Source organism: Gorilla gorilla, chromosome 15 (genome assembly GCF_029281585.2).
Source record: "Gorilla gorilla gorilla isolate KB3781 chromosome 15, NHGRI_mGorGor1-v2.1_pri, whole genome shotgun sequence".
In the NCBI taxonomy this organism is placed as follows: domain Eukaryota; kingdom Metazoa; phylum Chordata; class Mammalia; order Primates; family Hominidae; genus Gorilla; species Gorilla gorilla.
In genome coordinates, this window is record NC_073239.2 from 90741392 (window position 1) to 90763564 (window position 22173).

At 41.7% G+C, this 22173-nt stretch overlaps 3 protein-coding genes across 15 annotated transcripts in view; 2 read left to right on the forward strand and 1 right to left on the reverse strand.

Annotated features, from left to right (window-relative positions):
- The window catches only part of PTGR2 (prostaglandin reductase 2), a 40288-nt gene extending 33691 nt beyond the window's left edge, over positions 1-6597 (forward strand). For all 9 annotated transcript variants that reach the window (XM_055360889.2, XM_055360891.2, XM_055360909.2 and 6 more), the window contains one exon: positions 6472-6597. In XM_055360889.2, coding sequence (XP_055216864.2) covers positions 6472-6539 — 68 coding nt within the window. In that variant the 3' untranslated portion in view covers positions 6540-6597. The remainder of the gene's footprint in view (positions 1-6471) is intronic.
- LOC134757134 (translation initiation factor IF-2) lies at positions 1037-3896 on the reverse strand. The gene is made up of 2 exons (XM_063697997.1): positions 3844-3896; positions 1037-3652 (listed from the first exon to the last, which is right to left on the reverse strand). Exon 2 carries the CDS (start codon positions 1805-1807, stop codon positions 1037-1039), a length of 771 nt encoding a protein of 256 aa, XP_063554067.1. The 5' UTR covers positions 1808-3652; positions 3844-3896.
- ZNF410 (zinc finger protein 410) overlaps positions 6518-22173 on the forward strand; it is a 40369-nt gene continuing 24713 nt past the window's right edge. For 4 of the 5 annotated variants that reach the window (XM_004055427.5, XM_004055428.5, XM_063697981.1 and 1 more), the window contains exons 1-6: positions 6518-6653; positions 8240-8375; positions 10761-10979; positions 12507-12698; positions 18453-18603; positions 19396-19577. In XM_004055427.5, the coding sequence (XP_004055475.1) occupies positions 6621-6653; positions 8240-8375; positions 10761-10979; positions 12507-12698; positions 18453-18603; positions 19396-19577 (913 nt within the window). In that variant the 5' untranslated portion in view covers positions 6518-6620. Of the gene's footprint in view, positions 6654-8239; positions 8376-10760; positions 10980-12506; positions 12699-18452; positions 18604-19395; positions 19578-22173 lie in introns of those variants that run through there. The other variant, XM_063697982.1, reaches the window with a different exon arrangement.

The window sequence follows — 22173 nt, forward strand, 5'->3', positions numbered from 1 at the left end:
GGTAATCAGCCTCCCCAGTTTTCGTGAGTGGCCCTTTTTTGTTACTTTTCCTGGACCATTTCATCTCCTGAGGGGGTTTCACTTTTCTCTGTATGTTGCTAACTCCCAAATCTCCATCTGTATTTCTGACCTCTTTCTTGAGCACTGGACCTTTACCTCCAAGTAAATATCCTCAACTCTGGATTGCATCTTATACTCTGCTTTTTTCTTTTCTTTTCTTTTCTTTTTTTGAGATGGAGTCTTGCTCAGTCGCCCGGCTGGAATGCAGCGGCACGATCTCGGCTCACTGCAACCTCCGCCTCCCGGGTTCAAGCGATTCTCTTGCTTCAGCCTCCCGAGTAGCTAGGATTACAGGCGCGTGCCACCACGCCCGGCTAATTTTTGTGTTTTTAGTAGAGACGGGTTTTCACGGCGTTAGCCAGGATGGTCTCGATCTCTTGACCTCGTGATCCGCCCACCTTAGCCTCCCAAAGTGCTGGGATTAAAGGCGTGAGCCACCGAGTCCGGCCTACTCTGCTTTTCTAAAGTGGAATTATCTTCCTCTGAAATGTTTCTCCTTTATTTTAAATCACCATTAGTAATTTGTGTACCCAAACCTGTCATCAAGGCTTATCTTTAACCTTGAAAATGCCTTTTTAAAGAGAACTCCTTTAATTCCCACGGTTGAGTCTCTCATTCTTCCGCACGCAAATATTTAAATATAAGTAATTTCAAGAAGTCAGTCAAACTCACAAAGCTTTAACAAGGTGGCATCCAGCTTGGAAGTCAAGTGTTCAAGCCCGCAGTCGGGACATCCAAGAGCTCTTTACATCCTAATTACAACACGGAACCCATACCCCGTCCCGTATATAATGCAAAACTTGATTCTGCAAGTTCCTTTCTCGGGCGGTGAAACTTCGAAGGTCCTCTCCATGGAGACCTTTGATAAATGTTTAAGCAGTGATCTTTTCTTTCTCGTTTGCCTCCATTGCAACGCCTCCGCTGATGGGAAAAACTACTCCCTCCGCTACTGCGGGGTGGCAGTGACGTCAACGAATTAGCTGACCTGTTTTTTCGGGCTTCGCGGACATAGGAGTCCCGAAGGCCGAGAGTGAGTGAGTGGGAGCGGGGCGGCTGCGGCTCCTCCTGTCCGGGGCGGAGCCCTGCGTCGCGGGCCTGGGGAGGCCCCGCCAGCAGCCTTGACGTCTGGGTCCCGAGCAGTGCAGCAGCCAAACGGCACTGAGGCGAGCGAGTGGGTGTGTGCGTGCGGGGTCAGCCAAACTTCCTGTCCCGCGCTCGAGCTGCTTCCGGCGGGAGCCGGAAGACGCTGTGTGTGGATGGAATTCGGGACCGACTGACGGCCGGCCGGCTTCCCGGAACTGGAAGGTGAGCTCCGAGGTGGGCCTGGCCACCCCTGCTCGGTTAGGTAGTACCCAAGAGGGCGGGGGCCAGTACCGGCTACTTGGGGCCTGGGGCCGAGTTCGCCCCGAGAGAGGAAACCGCCCTCCTTGGGCATCCCTCCTGGATCTGGTGGGCCCGGGAGCGGCCAGTCTGAAGCCCTGCGGCTTTGGCCCTTCCCCTCGCGGGTTTTTAGGGGCGATGTTCCTGCTCCTTTACTTGGTTTTGGGGGTAGGGATATAGGAACAGACTGTCCTGAGAAAGCCAGAGTCAGCGAGTCCCCGGGGCGGGGGCTCTTGGACTGCACCCGCAGCCGGGGCCTGCCTACGGACCTTGGGGCCTTATTTCTGAGGCCTTTGTGGTGTGGGGTAGAGGATGCCAGGAGGCCTTGCCCTGAATGTTTCAGTCCAGAGCTACCCTCTCCTTTCATACCACTTACTTTCTGGGTCTGGAAAAGGGACAGCTGCCTACTCGGCTGGGCTGGGTCGCCCGTTTCTCCTTTGCCTGTCAGTTCGGGGGACAGGAGTGTGTGGATTGTTTACGGCCTTCATACATTTCTTGTCGAATTTATTTTCTGAAGTTTCTCAAGATAATCCAATTTATTAAAGTTTATCCCACTTGATCATGAGGCTCAGAAATGCATTTAGGCACCATTTGGAAGTTAATTATTATTAACTTGGGACTTAAGAATTAGTACTTAGGTTGGAACGAAGGTCAACGCAGCATATTTGCAATAAATAAAAGAAACATTTGGAAATAAAGTCGGGCATTTTGTTAGGGAGTGAGAAATTGCACTTGGTTTTTTCTTAGTGTGGTGCAGAGTAAAAGACAACTAAAGTAGCAGTCAGAAGTTTTAAGTTCTAGTTTTTTACGTTTTGCATCTAAGTAGATGTCTAATTTTTGGCAAGTTGCTGAATCTCTAGCTCTGGGGAGTTTTTCTGTAAACGAAGGGGTTTACCTTTAGGGCTATGACAATTGTTCCGAGGCACTGAACTTTGAGTAGAAGTGACATAAGCATTTCTTTGTTTTGGAAAGATAACTTGAATGGCTGCATAAAGGATGTATTGGAAAGAGGAATTTTAAACGCGGGGTGACCAGTTAGAAGCCTGTTTTAATAGTATAGTAGAAAGTTACTGAGAGACCTAAACGGCATTACAGTAGGGAACAGAGAACATTCTGGGAACAGAGAATCACGGGAATTATTTAAAAATGGAGAATGAGAGAGATTTAAAGACCTAGAATTTGCAGCTGAGTGGGAGGAAGATTGGGCGATCATTGAAATAGGTAATACAAGAAGAACAGGTTTGGTAAGGAAGATAATAATATGGATTTTGGACATTGTTAGGTTTGAGATGCTGTTGGATATACATGTGGAGATACCTAGCAAGCAGTTAGAAATGAAGGTTTGGAGTTCAGAAGAGATGATTAGAGAAAAATGTAGGTATCATTTGTAGTGTCATTCATTCATTATACAAATATTTAGTACCTACCAGTTGCTTACTGGGAAGCTTGTATGGAAGCCCTTTAAGCTCATAGTAAACACATTAGAAGTGGGAAGTGACCGTTCATGGGCACAGGGTTTCCTTGTGAGGTGATGAAATGTTGTAAAATTGATCGTGGTTCTGCTTGTACAACTCTGAATAAACTAAAGATATTTTAATTGTACTCTTTAAATGAGTCAACAGTATGGTATGTGAACGATATCTTAGTGAAACTAATTTTTAAAAAAGATTTACATTGCAGTTTTGGAAATCCGTTGAGTAAGGAATTGGGAATAGGAATGTTTAATTGTGTATTTGCCGTTACACCTGTAGCTAATGTACATAGTACGTTGCTCTGTTAAAGATGAGATCCCCACAGTACACTTGATAAGATACTGAGTGCTCTAGTACAAATTCTTTTGAGTTCAGTTGCATATCTTAATGCATCCTGCTATTTTTTATTTTATTCATACTGTACACATACAAATCATAAACTTGGACACAAAAATTGTATGGCAGTGCCTAGTTATAATATGAATACCCAGTGCTTAAGAAAATGCTCGTGTTAATTTTTAAAGATTATTGAAGTGAAAACACTGAAATAAAAAGATGTCATAGATAACATATAAAGGACAGTAAATAGTTGTCTGGTTCCTCAGAGATTTTACAATCCTAGAATCTCAAAGTTGGAGGAACCTTAAGGATGACTTAAACAACAAACATCTGATAATTTCTTGGCTTGTTAAGACAAGCTGGAATTGGGGAAGAGGAATTCTTGTTTTTTTTGAGACAGCCTCCATTTGTTACCCAGGCTGGAGTGCAGTGGCGTGATCACTGCTCAGTGCAGCCTCGATCTCCTGGGCTAAAGCAATCCTTCTACTCAGCCTCCCTAGTAGCTAGGACCACAGGCATGTGCCACCATGTGATGCTAATTGAAAAATTTTTTTTTGTAGAAATAGAGTCTCACTGGCCAAGATCGCGCCACTGCACTCCAGCCTGCGTGACAGAGCGAGACTCAGTCTCAAAAAAAAAAAGAAATAGGGTCTCACTGTGTTGCCTAGGCTGACAAAAGGAATTCTTAGGCCATGGAGATTCAGGGTCAAACCTAGAGAGATGTAATCACTATTCACGCCAATGATTTCTGCATACTTCTGGTGTGGGTGGGAGTCCTGGCTTTGCAACTTAATAACTTGGTAATTAAGTAATATACTGAGCCTTGGTTCCTTCCTCTCTAAATAGAGGGATGGATAAACCATATGAAACTGTTGCAGTGCTTGAGTAAGAAAAATATGTGTGGAAGAAAAGTCAGGGATTTATGATACTTTATGTGGGAAACTTGGAAAGAGCAGTTCCATTTATATCTTGTAAATGGTTACTTTTTTTTTTTTTTTTTTTTTTACACAGAGTCTTGCTCTGTCGCCCGGGCTGGAGTACAGTGGAGCGATCTCGGCTCACTGCAATCTCTGCCTCCTAGGTCCAAGCGATTCCCCTACCTCAGCCTCCTGAGTGGCTGGGTCTGCAGGCACGTGCCACCACACCTAGCTAATTTTTTGTATTTTAGTTGAGACGGGGTTGCACCATGTTGGCCAGGGTGGTCTCAATCTCCTGACCTCGTGTTCCGCCCGCCTCGGCCTCCCAAAATGCTGGGATTACAGGCGTGAGCCACTGCTCCCGGCCTAAATGGTTACTTTTTTACAATGAAAAATGAGGATTTCAGGCAGCTAGAAAAAGAGAGGGAGAAACCAACAGGACAAAAAAACATTTATTCAGTTACTTTTTTTTTTTTTTTTTGAGATGGAGTCTTGCTCTGTCGCCCAGGCTGGAGTACAGTGACGCAGTCTCAGCTCACTGCAACCTCCATCTCCCGGGTTCAAGTGATTCTCCTGCCACAGCCTCCCGAGTAGCTGGGATTACAGGCACCCGCCACATGCCCGGCTAATTTTTGTATTTTTAGTAGAGACGGGGTTTCGCCATACTGGCCAGGCTGGTCTTGAACTCCTGACCTCAGGTGACCCACCCACCTCGGCCTCCCAAAGTGCTGGGTTTACAGGCGTGAGCCACCGTGCCCAGCCTAAGTGCCCTCTTTGTAAAGTCTGTCTTGTTCTACCTTTCCACACTACCTGGTATTAATTGGAAACTTTAAAGTACCCACTGATTAAAAATATACCCATCCTGGATACATTTTACACTGTATGATTATTTGTAATAGTGCTCCCAATTTTAGTAACAATTGTACAAAATAAAATGGACTCACATTCCAAAATCCTGAAAAGAAACTAAGCTATAAGAAAGTAAGAATTTAAGTTATAGGGAGTGGCTGGGCGCAGTGGCTCACACCTGTAATCTCAGCACTTTGGGAGGCCACGGCAGGCGGATCACCTGAGGTTGGGAGTTCGAGACCAGCCTGACCAACATGGAGAAACCGTCTCTACTAAAAATACAAAATTAGCCAGGCGTGGTGTCTCATGCCTGTAATCCCAGCTACTCCGGGAGTCTGAGGCAGGAGAATTGCTTGAACCTGGGAGGCAGAGGTTGTGATGAGCCGAGATCGTGCCATTGTGCTCCAGCCTGGGCAACAAGAGCAAAACTCCATCTCAAAATAAATAAATAAAAGAGAGAGAACAGCCACATCAGGGTCCTGAGAGCACTACCTTTGGGAAACGCTCTTCAAATTTTAACTCTTTTTTTTAAATGTAATTTTAAAAATTATCAAAACAATATGGTTGCCTTTTAGAAATATTGGAAAATTGAGAAAAGAAAAAAGTCACACCAGCCTACCACACAGTATAGCTACGGCTATGGCTGTATGAATCTCCTTTTACTTTTTCTGATGCTTATTATAACTAGTTTTAATAATAGCAAGTATATAATTTTGTATTTTATTTTTATAATTTAACATGTCAATCATTTGTTGTTGCATTGTCTTCATAGCATTTGTATGTTGGTTTGTTTTTTGAGATAGAGTCTTGCTCTGTCGCCCAGGCTGGAGTGCAGTGGTCTGACCTTGGCTCACTGCAACCTCCACCTCCTGGGTTCAAGGGATTCTCCTGCCTCAGTCTCCTGAGTAGCTGGGATTACAGGTGCCTGCGACCATGCCCAGCTAATTTTTGTATTTTTAGTAGAGAGGGGGTTTCACTATGTTGGCCAGGCTGGTCTCGAACTATTGACCTCAAGTGATCCACCTGCTTCAGCCTATCAAAGTGCTGGGATTACAGTTGTAAGCCACCACACCCAACCCTTCACAGCATATTTTGAAGTGACAGTGCCATATTTAATCAACCATTCCCTAATTGGGGGTGTGTGTGTGTATATACATTGCTTCCAGTTGTTTATTATTACATAGGATAAGATGAACATCTTTGGACATAGCTCTATCCATATTTAAGATAGTTTTTTAGATTATTAGAGGTTGAAATCCTGCATCAAAGCGTAGTATTTTTATGGGTTTTGATGCCTGTTGAGCTTGTTGTATTTTAAAAGAAGTGTTTCGGTTTGAATTCTTTATTTGCTTGCTTGTTGTGATTTTTTTTGTATATATAAAGAAGTGTCTTTATGTACCTGTGTTTTCCCACTGCTCTTAATGCCCCCTCTTTCTTTTTTACCCCTATTCTAGGTTACATTGATTACCCACCTAGTACAACATCTTACGGGAAGAGCATAGTATTTCCTAGAGGAATATGAACATAACAGGAAGGTATCATTGGCTCTGAATTAAATTTGAACTTGTCCCCTGAATAGCTACAGGTTTTGGAAGCTGAATCAATGTTATCAGATGAGTTAGAATCCAAACCAGAGGTGAGCCCAGTCAGCTTGTTTCCTTTTCTTTTGGTGGGCTATATTTCAAAGTTTATCTTTAGTTTAGGGGTCAGCAAACTTTTTCTTTAATGGGCCAGATAATAAATATTTTAGGTTTTTTAAGCTATATGGTTTTGATTGTTACTATTTTTTCAAAGATTTAAAAATTATATTTTTTGTGATTGTTTTTATATCTGTTTTTCAGTATATGTGGAATCATACATTTAGATAATGTAATAAAATCTTATAAATAAAAATATATGTTTATGTATAAATATATACATAAATATGAGATACATGTGATGTATAGGTGTATAAGTATATAAATATTTACTACTACAAATTCTTTTGTTTATTTTATATATATCTGTAAGTATTTTCTTTCTAAATGTGATTGGGGATTTAAACATTTTTTGTTGTTCACTTTTCTTACTTTAAATTTAGCACATCTGTGTTGCAGAGTGGTCACTGAATTTGGAATCAGATTACTTAAATTTGAGGATTGGCATTGCTCCTAACTAGTCTTGTGACCTTAGACAAGGCACTTAATGTCTTCAATTTGATTCCTCAGCTGTAAAATACACCTTAAGTTTGGGTGTGGTGGCTCACGCCTGTAATCCCAGCACTTTGGGAGGCTGAGGCGGGTGGATCATGAGGTCAGGAGTTCAAGACCATCCTGCCTAACATGGTGAAACCCTGTCTCTACTAAAAATACAAAAAAAATTAGCTGGGCATGGTGGCAAGGCGCCTGTAGTCCCAGCTACTTGGGAGGCTGAGGCAGGAGAATGGTGTGAACCCAGGAGGTGGAGCTTGCAGTGAGCCAAGATCATGCCACTGCACTCCAGCCTGGGCAACAGAGCAAGACTGTCTCAAAAAAAAATACATCTTAAATCTTACTGGGTTAATGCGATAATTAAATGAGCCAGTACACAGAAAAGTGCTTTGTAAAATGTAATCAATATGATGCAGTTGATTTTTTTTAAGCCATTATTTTAAAATGTAATTATTTTTATCATTTCTCTGTCTGACAGAAGGTGGCAGAGGTTAACTTAATTACAGTGAAGTGTCACTTAGCGATAGAGATACATTCTGAGAAATATGATGGTAGTTGATATCATTATTATGCGAACATGGTAGAGTATACTTACACAAACCTGTATGGTTTAGCCTGCTACACTCTAGGCTGTATGGTGTACCTTATTGCCCCTAGGCTGCAAACCTATACAGCATGTTACTGTACTGAATACTGTAGGCAGTTGAAGCACAGTGGTAAACATTGTGTATCTAAACATATCTAAACGTGGAAAAAGTACAGTAAAAATAGGATATTACAATCTCACAGGACCATCATCCTATATGTGGTCTGTTAACTGAAATGTCGTTTTGCAGCACATGACTTTATATAAATCAGCTGTTCTCTAGAACAGAGAACTTGATAAAATAACTTTAGATATTATGTTGTTTAGTTTTTGTTTGAATATGGATGAGACTAGTGAACAGTCTTAATATTACCTTTTGGTAAATTTAAAGGTTTAGATACATTTCTAACAACTCGTATTTCTCAGTGTTGTCTTTTCTCCCCCCAGCTCCTGGTACAGTTTGTTCAGAATACGTCCATCCCATTGGGACAGGGGCTTGTAGAATCAGAAGCTAAAGATATTACTTGCTTGTCCCTCCTTCCCGTGACTGAAGCCTCAGAATGCAGTCGGCTAATGTTACCAGGTAAAAATTAAGATCACTAGAAATAGGATAAAGAAGTCTTAAGAGCTTAGCCTACTCTATGTTACTGGTGGAATGAATATATCATTTAATAACTGACTGGTGGAAACTGTAAAAATTAGGAGTCATGGAGAAAAAGCAACCATGAAATCATTAGTGCATTGGTAGTTTAAGCCATAGGAATGGATATGATCACCCAGAGAGTGTGAGAGTGGGGAAAAAAGGTCAGTGCAAAACTATGGAACTCTTTATTTAAGGTACAGGGTAGGGCAGGAGAACTTGTAAAGGAGGGAAGAAACAAAGACTAAAATAGTTGGATGAACATCAGCAGAGTGGAGGCATGAAACCCAGGAGAAATCATTGTTATCAAATGCTACTGACAGGCCCAGTGAAATAGGGACTGAAAGGACTCCATTACTGACTTTGGCAGAACCTGTTCCATGGAGAGAAGAGGATGGAAAGTCAGGCTGCAGTGACTTGAGTATACATACTTGCTTTTTTTTTTTTTGAGATGGAGTGTCACTCTGTCGCCCAGGCTGGAGTGTAGTGACGCGATCTTGGCTCACTGCAACCTCCGCCTCCCCTCCCAGGTTCAAGTTATTCTCCTGCCTCAGCCTCCTAAGTAGCTGGGATTACAGGTGCGTGCCACTATGCCTGGCTAATTTTTGCATTTTTAGTAGAAACGGGGTTTCACCATGTTGGCCAGGCTGGTCTTGAACTCCTGACCTCAAGTGATCAGTCCGCCTTGGCCTCCCAAAGTGCTGAGATTACAGGCGTGAGCCACTGCGCCAGGCCTATCGATACATACTTTCTAAAGGCTCTCCTGGTACGAGAAGGAAAAAGAGAAGGCGGTAAGATAGAGGGAAATTTTTTGTTTGTGTTAAGATCTGAGATATTTGAGGGTTGCTTTATGCTAAGGGGAAAGAACCAGTTAGAAAAGTTGAAGACAGGCCAGGTGTGGTGGCTCATGCCTGTAATCCCAGCACATTGGGAGGCTGAGGCAGGAGGATAGCTTGAGCCCAGGAGATTGAGACCAGCCTGGGCAACATGGCGAGACCTCGTCTCTACAAAAAATTAAAAATTAGCTGGGCATGGTGGTGTGCAGCTGTAGTCCCAGCTGAGGTGGGAAGATCACTTGAGCCCAGGAGTTTGAGGCTGCAGTAAGCTGTGATCGCACCACTGTACTCCATCCTGGGTGGATAGAGCAACACCCTGTCTAAAAGAAATAGTAATAAATTTAAAAAATATATGTATAAACAAACAATTAAGGAAATGAAAACAACAGAGCGTTCATCTTCCCTTAGAATGACTGTTATCATAAAGATGGAAGATAACAAGTGTTGGCAAGGATATGGAGAAAAGGGAACCTTTGTACACTGTTGGTGGGAATGTAAGTTAGTACAGCCATTATGGAAACCGTATGGAAGCTCCTCAGAAAACTAAAAATGGAGCCACTATATGACCCAGCAATCTCACTTGTAGGTATATATCCAAAGGAATTGAAATCAGTAAGTCAGAGATGTCTATACTTACATGTTAATTGCAGCATTATTCACAATAACCAAGATATGGAATCAGCTTTAGTGTTCATCAACTAATGAATGGATTTAAAAAAAAATGCATTCACCTTCTTTTCCACATTTCTTTTAGTTTTAATTTTGATTTAAAGTATTTTAGACATACAAGTATGGATAAAAGTAAATGAAAATCCAAATACTTGGCCTCCCAGCTCATAAAACACAATATTACAGGCTGGACGTGGTGGCTTATGCCTATAATCCCAGCACTTTGGGAGGCCGAGGCGGGTGGATCACTTAAGGTCAGGAGTTTGAGACCAGCCTGGCTGGTGAAACCCTGTCTCTACTAAAAATACAAAAGTTAACCAGGTGTGGTGGCACAGAAAAAATAACCACAGCCTGAGGAGGTACAACCATAGGTAAAAAGGTAATGGCAAAAACTGCAATAGCTTTTGCACCAACCTAATACAAAAGTTAAGGAGAGGGAGCTCTCTCCAGGAAAAATAAAATGTAGATCCTATTCTTGAGTTAGTATTCATTGTATAGCTATATTTTTCAAGGAGAAAGTACTGATTTCTGGCCTCAAAAAGGACTAAATTCTGTGATGTCCAAATGTTGAATGGTTCGTTATTCACCAACCATTACTGCCAAGTGACAGAGAATTCTGTTCCTCACATTTTGGCTGACTGCCTTTGGAACATAAAGCCATCTCTCTGTTCTTCTGTGAGACAAAGTTTTTATTTGTGTAATGAGAATGCTGTCTGTTGCTATAAGGATGTTAGCTTCCAAGAGATGTTCGGTGCTGTGTATCAAAATGGTGGGCTCCTGGAGATAGGTGCTACATAAAGCTGTGGTATTTTCCCTTTACTAGATGATACTACAAATCATTCTAACTCCTCCAAGGAGGTCCCTTCCTCAGCTGTTTTGAGAAGCCTTCGGGTGAATGTGGGTCCAGACGGAGAGGAGACGAGAGCTCAGACTGTACAGAAATCCCCGGAGTTTTTGTCCACTTCAGAGTCTTCTAGCTTGTTGCAAGATCTACAGCCAAGTGATAGCACTTCTTTTATTCTTCTTAACCTAACAAGAGCAGGTATTCTTTCCTTTTTTTTGAGCTCTGCTTATGCCTAAGAAAAAAATTAGGGGTGGGGCATATTTAACTTAGTCATACTTAAAATAGAAAGAAGCTTTATTATTTTATTATTTTGGAGAATTGGTGTGTCTGGTGACCATTTGAATATGTAGAGGGAGAGGGAGGACTCTAGTATGACTCATATCTTGTTTGGGAAATTATGTAGTGCCATTTACTGAGATCGCACAGGAAGAGCAAGGCTTGGGGGAGGATGATTAGTTCCAATTTGCACCTATTTATGTTGAGATTTTGGAGGTATATTCAGGAGGACATGTCCTTTAGAGAGTTAGAAACAGGAATCCAGAGTTCTAGAAAGGTCTGTTTTGGTGCTTATCAGCATTCAGGAAACGTATGAAACAATGAACATGGATTCAAGAGAAGTCTCAAGCATAAACAGAAAAGAAGGCAAGTCTGGGACCCTGGGAAAAAACAGTTAAGAGGACAACAGAACAGGAAGGAGCAGCTGGAAGGGGATGAAGAGAACTGGGAGAGAGTGGTAGCAGGGAAGCCAAGGGAGGAAGAAGTTTTAAGGCAGAAAAGATACTAAATCATGCCAAATACTACATGATGGGCTTATTAGTGAGAAGAAGTGTGTGTCTGGTGACCCTAGCAAGAGCAATTGTTACTGTGGTAGCTGAGGTAGAGGCCAGGGTTAAAGAGATGGGGAGTGGATGGGAGGTAAGACAATATATACGCAAGTTAGAAGGTACACTTGTTCAAGAAACTTGACTTTAAAGGAACAGGGAAGAAGGTAATAGCTAGAGAAGTACTTGGGGTTTTCTAATTCTTTTTAAAAATAAGGGTGAGAGACTTGAGTTAGGACATATTTAAAGACATAAGGAAATGCTGGCCGATAGGAACTAGTTGCAGATAGGAGAGAGGAGATAACACAAGTATATATGGGGGGATAATTGAAGAATGAGAATGAAATACAGTAGGTGGGGATTAGTCTGGTTGACCAAGAAAGACAGCTTTGCCTCTGAAACCAGAGGAGGCAAGGTAATGACAAGCCTGTAGACTAAAGGTAGAAAGATGATAGCCTGCTCTTCAGTGAGAAGTTTGAGGTAAAAGGCAAAGGTCAGGAATAGCTTATTTAGGACATGGAGAGTTTCTGGGCCGGGCGCAGTGGCTCACGCCTGTAATCCCAGTACTTTGGGAGGCCGAGGTGGGCGAATCACGAGGTCAGGAGTTCAAGACCAACCTGACCAACATGGTGAAACCCCGTCTCTACTAAAAATACAAAAATTAGCCGGGCGTGGTGGTGCATGCCTGTAATCCCAGCTACTCAGGAGGCTGAGGCAGGAGAATCACTTGAACCTGGGAAGCGGAGGTTGCAGTAAGCCGAGATTGCGCCACTGCACTCCAGCCTGGGTGACAGAGCGAGACGCCGTCTCAAAAAAAAAAAAAAGGGACATGGAGAGTCTCTGAGCCAGGGCAAATAAAAAGCTTGCTTGGTTGCTAACTTTTCATATATTTTGTTTCTTCCAGGTCTGGGCTCTTCAGCTGAGCACTTAGTGTTTGTACAGGATGAGGCAGAAGATTCAGGGAATGACTTCCTCTCCAGTGAGAGCACAGACAGTAGCATTCCATGGTTCCTCCGGGTTCAGGAGTTGGCCCATGACAGTTTGATTGCTGCTACTCGTGCACAACTGGCAAAGAATGCAAAAACCAGCAGCAATGGTGAGGCCCGTCGGCATTTTCCTTGCCACTATTCTGTGCAAAGAGATTTTGGTAATGCAGTGGCTAGTTTGAGTTGTATATAATTTAAATTATTCTATTGATGAGGGCAGAAGGCTAGAAATCTGTAAATTGTTTAAATTTTATTTTCTATAAAATAACTTGGCCATGCCAGATTTGTGTTCAAAACCAACTAGTATTCTGAATTCTCAACTTTAAATAATGTACAGAGCCCCTTTTAAAGAAAAAATAATATACATCCTGGTGTTTGAATTGTTTTTACTGTAATGTCTCTTAAATATGCAAAAACATAAATTCTGTGTAAACTTCATATACTTAGAGCTCTTATACCATCATGAAATCAAAACAGTTTTATCAGTTAATAGGAATAAAACTACCAAACCCATGAAAATAAAAATAACATTAAGTCATTGTGGCAGAGGATTATGTTTTGCTGAAACTAAATTGCTGCTCATGGCAGTTTAACAATTAGCTATGATGGTTTTAATGCTTTTTCTTTTCAGTTCAGCATGCCTATACTACTTACTCTGTGTCACTTTTCTCTGTTCTAGTAATTTTCAAAGCATTGTCACTGGATCATTGATGTCACGTGGGAACTGAGAAATGTAAACTCTCAGGCCCATGCCAGACCTACTGAGTCAAAAACTTGGTTCTGATACATGTTAAAGCTTGAGAACCACGGCTCTATTCAGACCACTGCAGAATCTTTGCTTATGTAGCATGTCATGAATACTTTTTTAGGTCTGCCTCTGTGTTTTCTCATTAACATGTGACAACTCAATACAACATGGTTTAATGCTATCATTATCACAAACTAAGCTTAAGCACTTAGTACACAGTTGTTTGGAGTTTATGCAGATTATCTAGTATATGCTTATTATTATTTTTTGATTACCATTCAAATGAAAATAAAAAGTTAAAATTTCTCATAGAGAACTAGAGTTCCCTATGAATATTTTGAAACATTAAATCTTTTTTTTTTTTTTGGTCTTTTTTTTTCCTTTTTTGTGGAGAGTGAGGTTTTGCTCTGTTGCCAGACAGGTCTCAAACTCCTGGACTCAGGGTCTCCTCCTGCCTCTGGCTCCCTAAGTGCTGGGATTTTAGGTGTGAGCAACCATCCCCAGCCAAACTCTAAACTATTTGTTTTCAAAATACTTGGTTCTGTTTATGACTACCATAGTGCTACTTAGAATGGTTCATTTTAACATTTTGGTGGGACCCTTAAAGTTCAGATTCTTCCTGAGATATATGTGCCAATCTCCGGATGCTGAAACCTTCAGCATTTCCTCTTACATTGAAGAAATAGTGTCATATTTGCCAATGAGAAGCAGCGTAGGGAGGGGAGCTTGCAATTTAGAATCTGGGAGCCCTGGGATCCAGGCCTGGTACCATCATTTACTGGTTCCCTGCCTTGGGAAGTTTAACCTCCCTTAGCTTCAATTTTCTTATGATCTGAACATAGAGATCAGGCAGCTTTCCTGACTGGCTTGTTATGGAGATTATGTAACATTCTATCTGGGAAATGTTATAATCAGCAAAGCATTGTGTGGATGTTTTTCTTACTCTCAAAGTATGTTGCCTTACTATCTTAACAACTACTTTGTATGCCTGAATATAAAATCACCCCAAATAGGCCGGGCATTGTGGCTCATGCCTGTAATCCCTGCACTTTGGGAGGCCGAGGCAGGCAGATCATCTGAGGTCAGGAATTTGAGACCAGCCTGACCAACATGGAGAAACCCCGTCTCTACTGAAAATCCAAAATTAGCTGGGCGTGGTGGCGCATGCATGTAATCCCAGCTACTCAGGAAGGCTGAGACAGGAGAATTGCTTGAACCCGGGAGGCGGAGGTTGCAGTGAGTCGAGATCGCACCACTGCACTCCAGCCTGGGCAACAAGAGCGAAACTTGGTCTCCCAAAAAAAAAAAAAATCACCCCAAATATAAGACAATCTTTTATTTTCCAACAAGGTAATACCCTAAAAGCCTTTTTTTTTTCTAACTTAGTTGTGTAAACCTTTAAGCATGTAGATAAAATTAACATTATAGGTTTCTATTTGGAAGCTTTATGATTTTGGTTATACATACACATTTTAATTTTTTTTTTTTTTTTGAGACCGAGTCTCAGTCTGTCGCCCAGGCTGGAGTGCAGCGGCGCAATCTCGGCTCACTGCAAACTCTGCCTCCTGGGCTCAAGTGATTCTCTGCCTCAGCCTCCCGAGTAGCTGGGACTACATGTGCATGCCACCATGCCCAGCTAATTTTTGTATTTTTAGTAGACACAGGGTTTCACCATGTTGGCCATGGCTGGTCTCAAACTCCTGACCCAAGGTGATCTGCCTGCCTCTGCCTCCCGCAGTGCTGGGATTACATGCGTGAGCCACCGTGCGTGGTCCCACATATACATTTTAAATCATATGAAATATATCAATATTGCTTTCGCCCACTAACACAAGCTTGTCCAACATACGGCCTGTGGGCCACGTGTGGCCCAGGATGCCTTTGAATGCAGCCCAACACAAATTCGTAAACTTTCTTAAAACATTATAAGATTTTTTTGTTTGTTTTGCTTTTAAAGCTCACCAGCTGTCATTAGTATTAGTATATTTTATGTGTGGTCCAAGACATTTCTTCTTTCAGTGTGGCTCAGGGAAGCCAAAAGATTGGACACCCTTGCACTAACATGTAATGAAGTGATTTTATTCAATATTTTAATGCATTTTTAACATAAATATTTTTGTCATTGTTGACACTGAAGTCACTTTGTGAGTCCTCTAGCATAGTTTTTCAGAGCACGTTATATTCATTTACAGTCTAAGTTGTTTGAAATACAGAAACGTTTTAATTTTGCATAGGATGTTGTATATCAGGTCAGCAAAGGCCTTTGGGCCAAATCCCCACCTGTTTTTATAATTAAAGTTTTATGGGAACATAGGCATCCACATTACTTACAAATTGTCTAAGGCTGCTACTATGGCAAAGCTGAGTAGTTGTAACAGAAACCATATGGCAGCCGGGCGCAGTGGTTCACACCTGTAATCCCAGCACTTTGGGAGGCCAAGGTGGGCAGATCACTGGAGGTCAGGAGTTCAAGACCAGCCTGGCCAACATGATAGAACTCAAATACACTCTTTTCTGAGGGATTTTTTTTTTTTTAGGGAAAAATTTGCGTTATATTTATTTGACCATATATTGATAATCTTCATTCTTGAGCAGGAGGAGTTTCAGTGATTTCTTAGCCTTGCCTTATTCTATGTATTCATTTTTCCTATTTTATGATTATATTAATATTCTTATTGTATCTATAAAACGGAATCCAGAAAGCCCCTACTATCACTGATTTGAATCACTGTATTAGCATGATTTTTTTGGCCGGTGCAGTGGCTCATGCCTGTAATCCCAGCACTTTGGGTGGCCGAGGCGGGTGGATCTGTTGAGCTCAGGAGAGCAGCCTGGGCAACATGGCAAAACCCCATCTCTACAAAAAAAATAGAAAAAATTAGCCAGGTGTGGTAGTGCACACCTGTCTCTAGTCCCAGCTACTTGGGAGGCTGAGGTGGGAGGATCTCCTGAGTTGGGGAGGTCGAGGCTGCAGTGAACTGAGATCATGCCACTGGATTCCAGCCTGGGCAACAAAATGAGACCCTGTCTCAAAAAAAAAAAAAAAAGAAAAGAAAAAATTTAAAAGAAAAAAGCATGATGTTAACAGACCTTTCATTAGAAATCAATTAGCTGGAGTTCTGGGGTTGGTGGGAAGGTTCCTTCACGGCATATGTATTTTTGTGCTATATGTGTAGTTTTTTTTTTTTTTTTTTGAAATGGAGTCTCGCTCTGTTGCCCAGGCTGGAGTGCAGTGGCGCGATCTCAACTCACTGCAAGCTCCACCTCCTGAGTTCACGCCATTCTCCTGCCTCAGCCTCCCGAGTAGCTGGGACTACAGGCTCCCGCCACCATGCCTGGCTAATTTTTTTTTTTGTATTTTTAGTAGAGCCGGGGTTTCACTGTGTTAGCCAGGATGGTCTGGATCTCCTGACCTCGTGATCCACCCACCTCGGCCTCCCAAAGTGTTGGGATTACAGGCGTGAGCCACTGTGCCTGGCCCTGATATTTTTCAAGTAAACACATTTTTAAAAACCTTGGGGCAATATTAAAGAAAAACTTAACAGTAACTAGCAGGAAGCATCCTAGGTTCTGCTCTGACCTTGGAGCAATTAGTTTTATGACTAGTATTTGGTAAAGTATAGCAAGGAGAAGATTAATAGATGGGACAGAAACTGCCTTTGATTAACCATCAGGTGCTAGGGGTTGTGATAGGCACAACATATATATTCTACTTTTGGCTATTGAGGGGGAAATTTGGAGATACAAATCTTATTGCTAAGGTATATATAGTGGAAAGATACACTGCCTGCATATGCTCATAGCAGAATTAAATGACTATTAATTTTTTTCTCTATTGATGTTCAAGTATTTCTTGAAGAAAGTGAAAGAAAAGGACCACCACCTGCTAATCTGGAATTTATATAAAAATTTTTAAGTAACTGATTTTGTTTACATTTAAGGGAGGCACTTTGTACTCCTCTCCTCACCTCTCTTTATTCTGTCGAACAAAACTCCAGTAGATATTTTCTCTTACTTTTTAAAATGTGGTTAGAAATTTAAAAATCATCTGAGTTTTTGAATTCCTTAAGTATTTTATAACTAAAGAAGGGTGGTACAGGAAATTGGAAGGTGGTTCTTAGTTTCCAGAATGACAAGAAATAGCTAAATTCCTTTCAGAAGATGGAAATCTAAAAATGGCTGTCAAAGCCCACACTGAACCAGAATGACTACTTCTTCTTAAAATACAGTGGGATTTTTTGTTTGTTTGTTTTTGAAACAGGGTCTTACTCTGTTGCCCAGACTGAAGTGCAGTGGTGCAATCTCGGCTCACTGCAGCCTCCGCCTCCTGGACACAATGCAGTGGTGCAATCTCGGCTCACTGCAGCCTCCGCCTCCTGGACACAAGCAAAATACAGTGTTTTTATTACTCAGAACTTTGTCATCTTTGTAGCACCCTACTCAGGGATAGTGTTGCTATCCCTGCTTCTCCACCAAACTGTGTAATGCAAAATGGTTTTAATTCTGATTTCTAATAGCAAACCATTTTGGATATCTCTTACATTTGTCAAAGAGGCCTAGTCTTGTGAAACAAAGCATGATAGTTTTTGGTAGTTTTTCTGGAGTAAGGGAATGAGGATGTAGAACACTTGCATTTCTATTGTTTTATTATATTTATTTATTTATTGACAGATTCTTGCTCTGTCACCCAGGCTGGAGTGCAATGGTGCAGTCACAGCTCACTATAGCCTCAACCTCCCAGGCTTAAGTGATCTTCCTGCCTCAGCCTTGGAGCCTCAACTACAGGACTGCGCCACCATGCCTGTCTAATTTTTGTTTGTTTGTTTGTTTGTGTTTTGTAAAGATATGGTTTCACCATGTTGCCCATGCTAGTCTCGGAACACCTGGGCTCAAGCAGTCCTCCCACCTTGGCTTCCCAAAGTGCTTGGGATTATAGGTGTGAGCACCATGCCTGGCCAAGTTTCTGCTGTTAAGTGCATACAAAGATAACTGGGGAAGATGAAGATAGATATCTGATTAATGATCACTAGGAGTAAAATATAGGAGCTTTATTGTTTGAGCCTAAGTATCTGAGTAGGGTCTTTCCCTGAATTACAAATATGTGACTCTGTTACAGGAGAAAATGTCCACCTTGGTTCTGGTGATGGGCAACCAAAAGATTCTGGGCCCCTTCCTCAAGTGGAAAAGAAGCTCAAGTGTACAGTTGAAGGTTGTGACCGGACATTTGTATGGCCAGCTCACTTTAAATACCACCTCAAGACTCATCGGTGAGCAAATCCAAGATCTTATATTTGGATATACGTTGATACAAAAGTTGATTCTTCCAGAGGAACTTGCCCCTCAGGTTGACAAATTACAGGAAAGTAGGGACTCCAGTTAACTTCTGGTTAAGATATCTTTTTTTCTTTAATAGAAGGATTTGCATTGTCTTATTTATCTCATTCTTGATAAATATTTAATAAGACATTTGGGACCTAAAGGCCTTAAACCAAGAGTTCTCAAATTTTATTATAAAACATATTTCCTTTGAGAACTTAAAAGTAACAAATAAGCATGGGCTCCTACCTTGAACCTATGAGATCAGTTTAAGGGGTGGTGCTAGGCATCTGTAGTTTTTTGTTTGATTTTTTTTGTTTAAGAGACAGGATCTCACTTTGTCACCCAGGGTGGAGTACAGTGGCACCATCATAGCTCACTGCAGCCTCGAACTCCTGTGCTCAAGTCATCTTCCTACCTCAGCCTCACTTGGGATTACAGGCTTGCACCACCACACCTGGCTAATTAAAAAAAAATTTTTTTAGAGACAGGGTCTCGCTATGTTGCCCAAGCTGATCTCAAACTCCTGGGCTCAAGTAATCTTCCTGCCTCAGCCTCCAGAGTAGCTGGGATTACAGGCGTGAGCCACCACCCAGCTATAGTTTTAACAAAGTCTTCAGTTGATTCTGATATATCTAGTTTTTGGACTTACTGTTTGCCTTGAGAGTCAATAGGGGCTTTGACTTGTCATCTCTAGCAAAGAGTGTTTTCAGATATTTTTCCTTATGTGATTATTTTTGCAGAAATGACCGCTCCTTCATCTGTCCTGCAGAAGGTTGTGGGAAAAGCTTCTATGTGCTGCAGAGGCTGAAGGTGCACATGAGGACCCACAATGGAGAGAAGCCCTTTATGTGCCATGAGTCTGGCTGTGGTAAGCAGTTTACTACAGCTGGAAACCTGAAGAACCACCGGCGCATCCACACAGGTGTGTGCAGCACCAACATTCCTTTGGGCAGTCTGCTCCTTGGCTCTGCATGTTTGCCTCTCCTTAGGAAAAACTCAAGTGGGAATAGAAATGAAGGTCTGGGGTTGTTGCTAGAACTCTGAAGATGGGATTTCTTTTTCAAATGACTTGTTGCACTTATAATAACATTTATTGTATTTTTACCTGTGTGTGTAGAGTAGACAGTGTTGATTTCTGTCTTCAGGAGCCTAACCTGCAGGGAGAGCTGTAAGACCTTCTCAGACAACAATGATGTGGGGAGATGTGGACAAAATCAGTCTGTGTTCAAATCTTTCTGAACACTGCGCAGTTATGATTTTGGGCAGTAACATTTACTGAGTCACACAAACCATACAGAACCTGTTCTAGGCACTAAATGGGGCAGGGTGGGAAAAAAATACAAAAGATAAGATATAATCCCTGACTTTCTTGTTAGAGCCTCACAACGTGAGAAACAGAATAGAGAAGTGAATTATTCTGGGTCACACAGTATGTTAATATCACAGGAGCAAAATAAAGATTCCTTGACTCTTAATCTAAGAGTCTAAGGGTGATTTTCCAAGCCACTTGGTCCAGCGTGGGCTAGTCTCTAGCCAAAGTATAATCACTGAACCCACACCACTCTTAGAATGTGTAACTGTTCTTCCCCACTTACTTGCCACTTTGACTCTTCTTGATTCTTCTTGATTCTTGCATTGGCAAAATGACAGCAGGTAAAACTAAAAGGCATATATATATGGCATATATAAAATGCATATATAAAAATATAAGGCATATATAAAATATAAAAATAAAAGGCATATATATACATACATATATATATACACATACATATATATACACACATACATATATATATATACACACACACACACACACATATATATATATACACACATACTTTTTTTTTTTGAGATGGAGTCTTGCTCTGTTGCCAGGCTGGAGTGCAGTGGTGAGATCTCGGCTAACTGCAAGCTCCACCTCCTGGGTTCATGCCATTCTCCTGCCTCAGCCTCCTGAGTAGCTGGGACTACAGGCACCCACCACCACGCCCAGCTAATTTTTTTTGTTTGTATTTTTAATAGAGACGGAGTTTCACCGTGTTAGCCAGGATGGTCTCGATCTCCTGACCTCGTGATCTGCCCTCAGCCTCCCAAAGTGCTGGGATTACAGGCTTGAGCCACTGTGCCCAGCCTATACTTTTTTTTTTTAATTAGTCAAATGCAGTAGTGAGAAGAGGGGAAAAAGTAAAACAAGGCACTTGATCTGTAACTGACTGTGAACATCAGTTGAGATAACTCACTACCTTCAGACCAGCCCATTGTTGTAGCATTTGATACCTCTGAACATCATCTTAAAATGCTTTCTTTTTTTCTTATTTTATTTATTTTTGAGACGGAGTCTCACTCTGTCGCCCACGCTGGAGTGCAGTGATGCGATCTCAGCTCACTGCAACTCTGCCTCCTGGGTTCAAGCTTTTCTCATGCCTCAGCCTCCCAGTAGCTGGGATTACAGGTGTGCACCACCACGCCTAGACATTGTTGTATTTCTTGTAGAGACCGGGTTTTGCCATGTTGGCCAGGCTGTTCTCGAATTCCTGACCTCAAGTGATCCGCCAACCTTGCCCTCCCAAAGTGCTGAGATTACATATGTGAACCACCACGCCTAGACTTAAAATGCTTTTACTTCAAAATATGACCTGATTTTCCCATTGTTTTTTTTTCTCCAATTCTTTCTAGCTTTTATCTCTGTTAATCTCTGAATGTTTCACCAGTTTCAGAATTTCTTGTTCCTTCTCTTTTACTCAGTGTACTCTCTTGTCATAATCTCAGGCCTCAATTTAATTATTTCTCCCTAGATGCCTCACAGATCTGAATCTCAATAATAATTAATATAATAATAAAAGTTAGCATTTGTTGAGGCACTTTAGTATGTACCAACCACATATACATTATCTCAGTTAATCTTTAAGGTAACTATGCATTAGATACTGTACTTATTGATAAAGGAACATAAGATTAGAGAGAGAAGTAACTTGCCCAACATCATGCAGGTAGGAAATGGCAGAGCTGGAATTTGAATTCTGATATGACCCCAAAGCTCTTCCAAGGATTTTATTTTTAAATGCTGACAACTCAGTTTATCTCAAATGTCAAAACTGACCTCAAAGCTTTATTAGTAGTAATGATAGTAAAGCTGCAGTTCAGGTCGGGCCCAGTGGCTCACACCTGTAATCCCAGCACTTTGGGAGGCTGAGGTGAGCACATCACTTGAGGGCAAGAGTTCGAGACCAGCTTGGCCAACACGGTGAAACCCCATCTCCACTAAAAATACAATTAGCCAGGCATGGTGATGGGTGCCTGTAATCCCAGTTACTTGGGAGGCTGAGGCAGGAGAAGTGCTTGAACTCGGGAGTTAGAGGTTGCAGTGAGCCGAGATTGCGCCACTACACTCCATCCTAGGAGACAGAGGGAGACTCCATCTCAAAAAAAAAAATTTTGACTGGGTGCAGTGGCTCATGCCTGTAATCCCAGCACTTTGGGAGGCCGAGGCGAGTGGATCACCTGAGGTCAGGAGT

What these genes read in the sequence shown, in the direction of transcription:
- LOC134757134 (XM_063697997.1), bottom strand. Translation starts at nt 1,807, where the DNA reads ATGAAAGGAGAGGGTAGCTCTGGACTGAAACATTCAGGGCAAGGCCTC.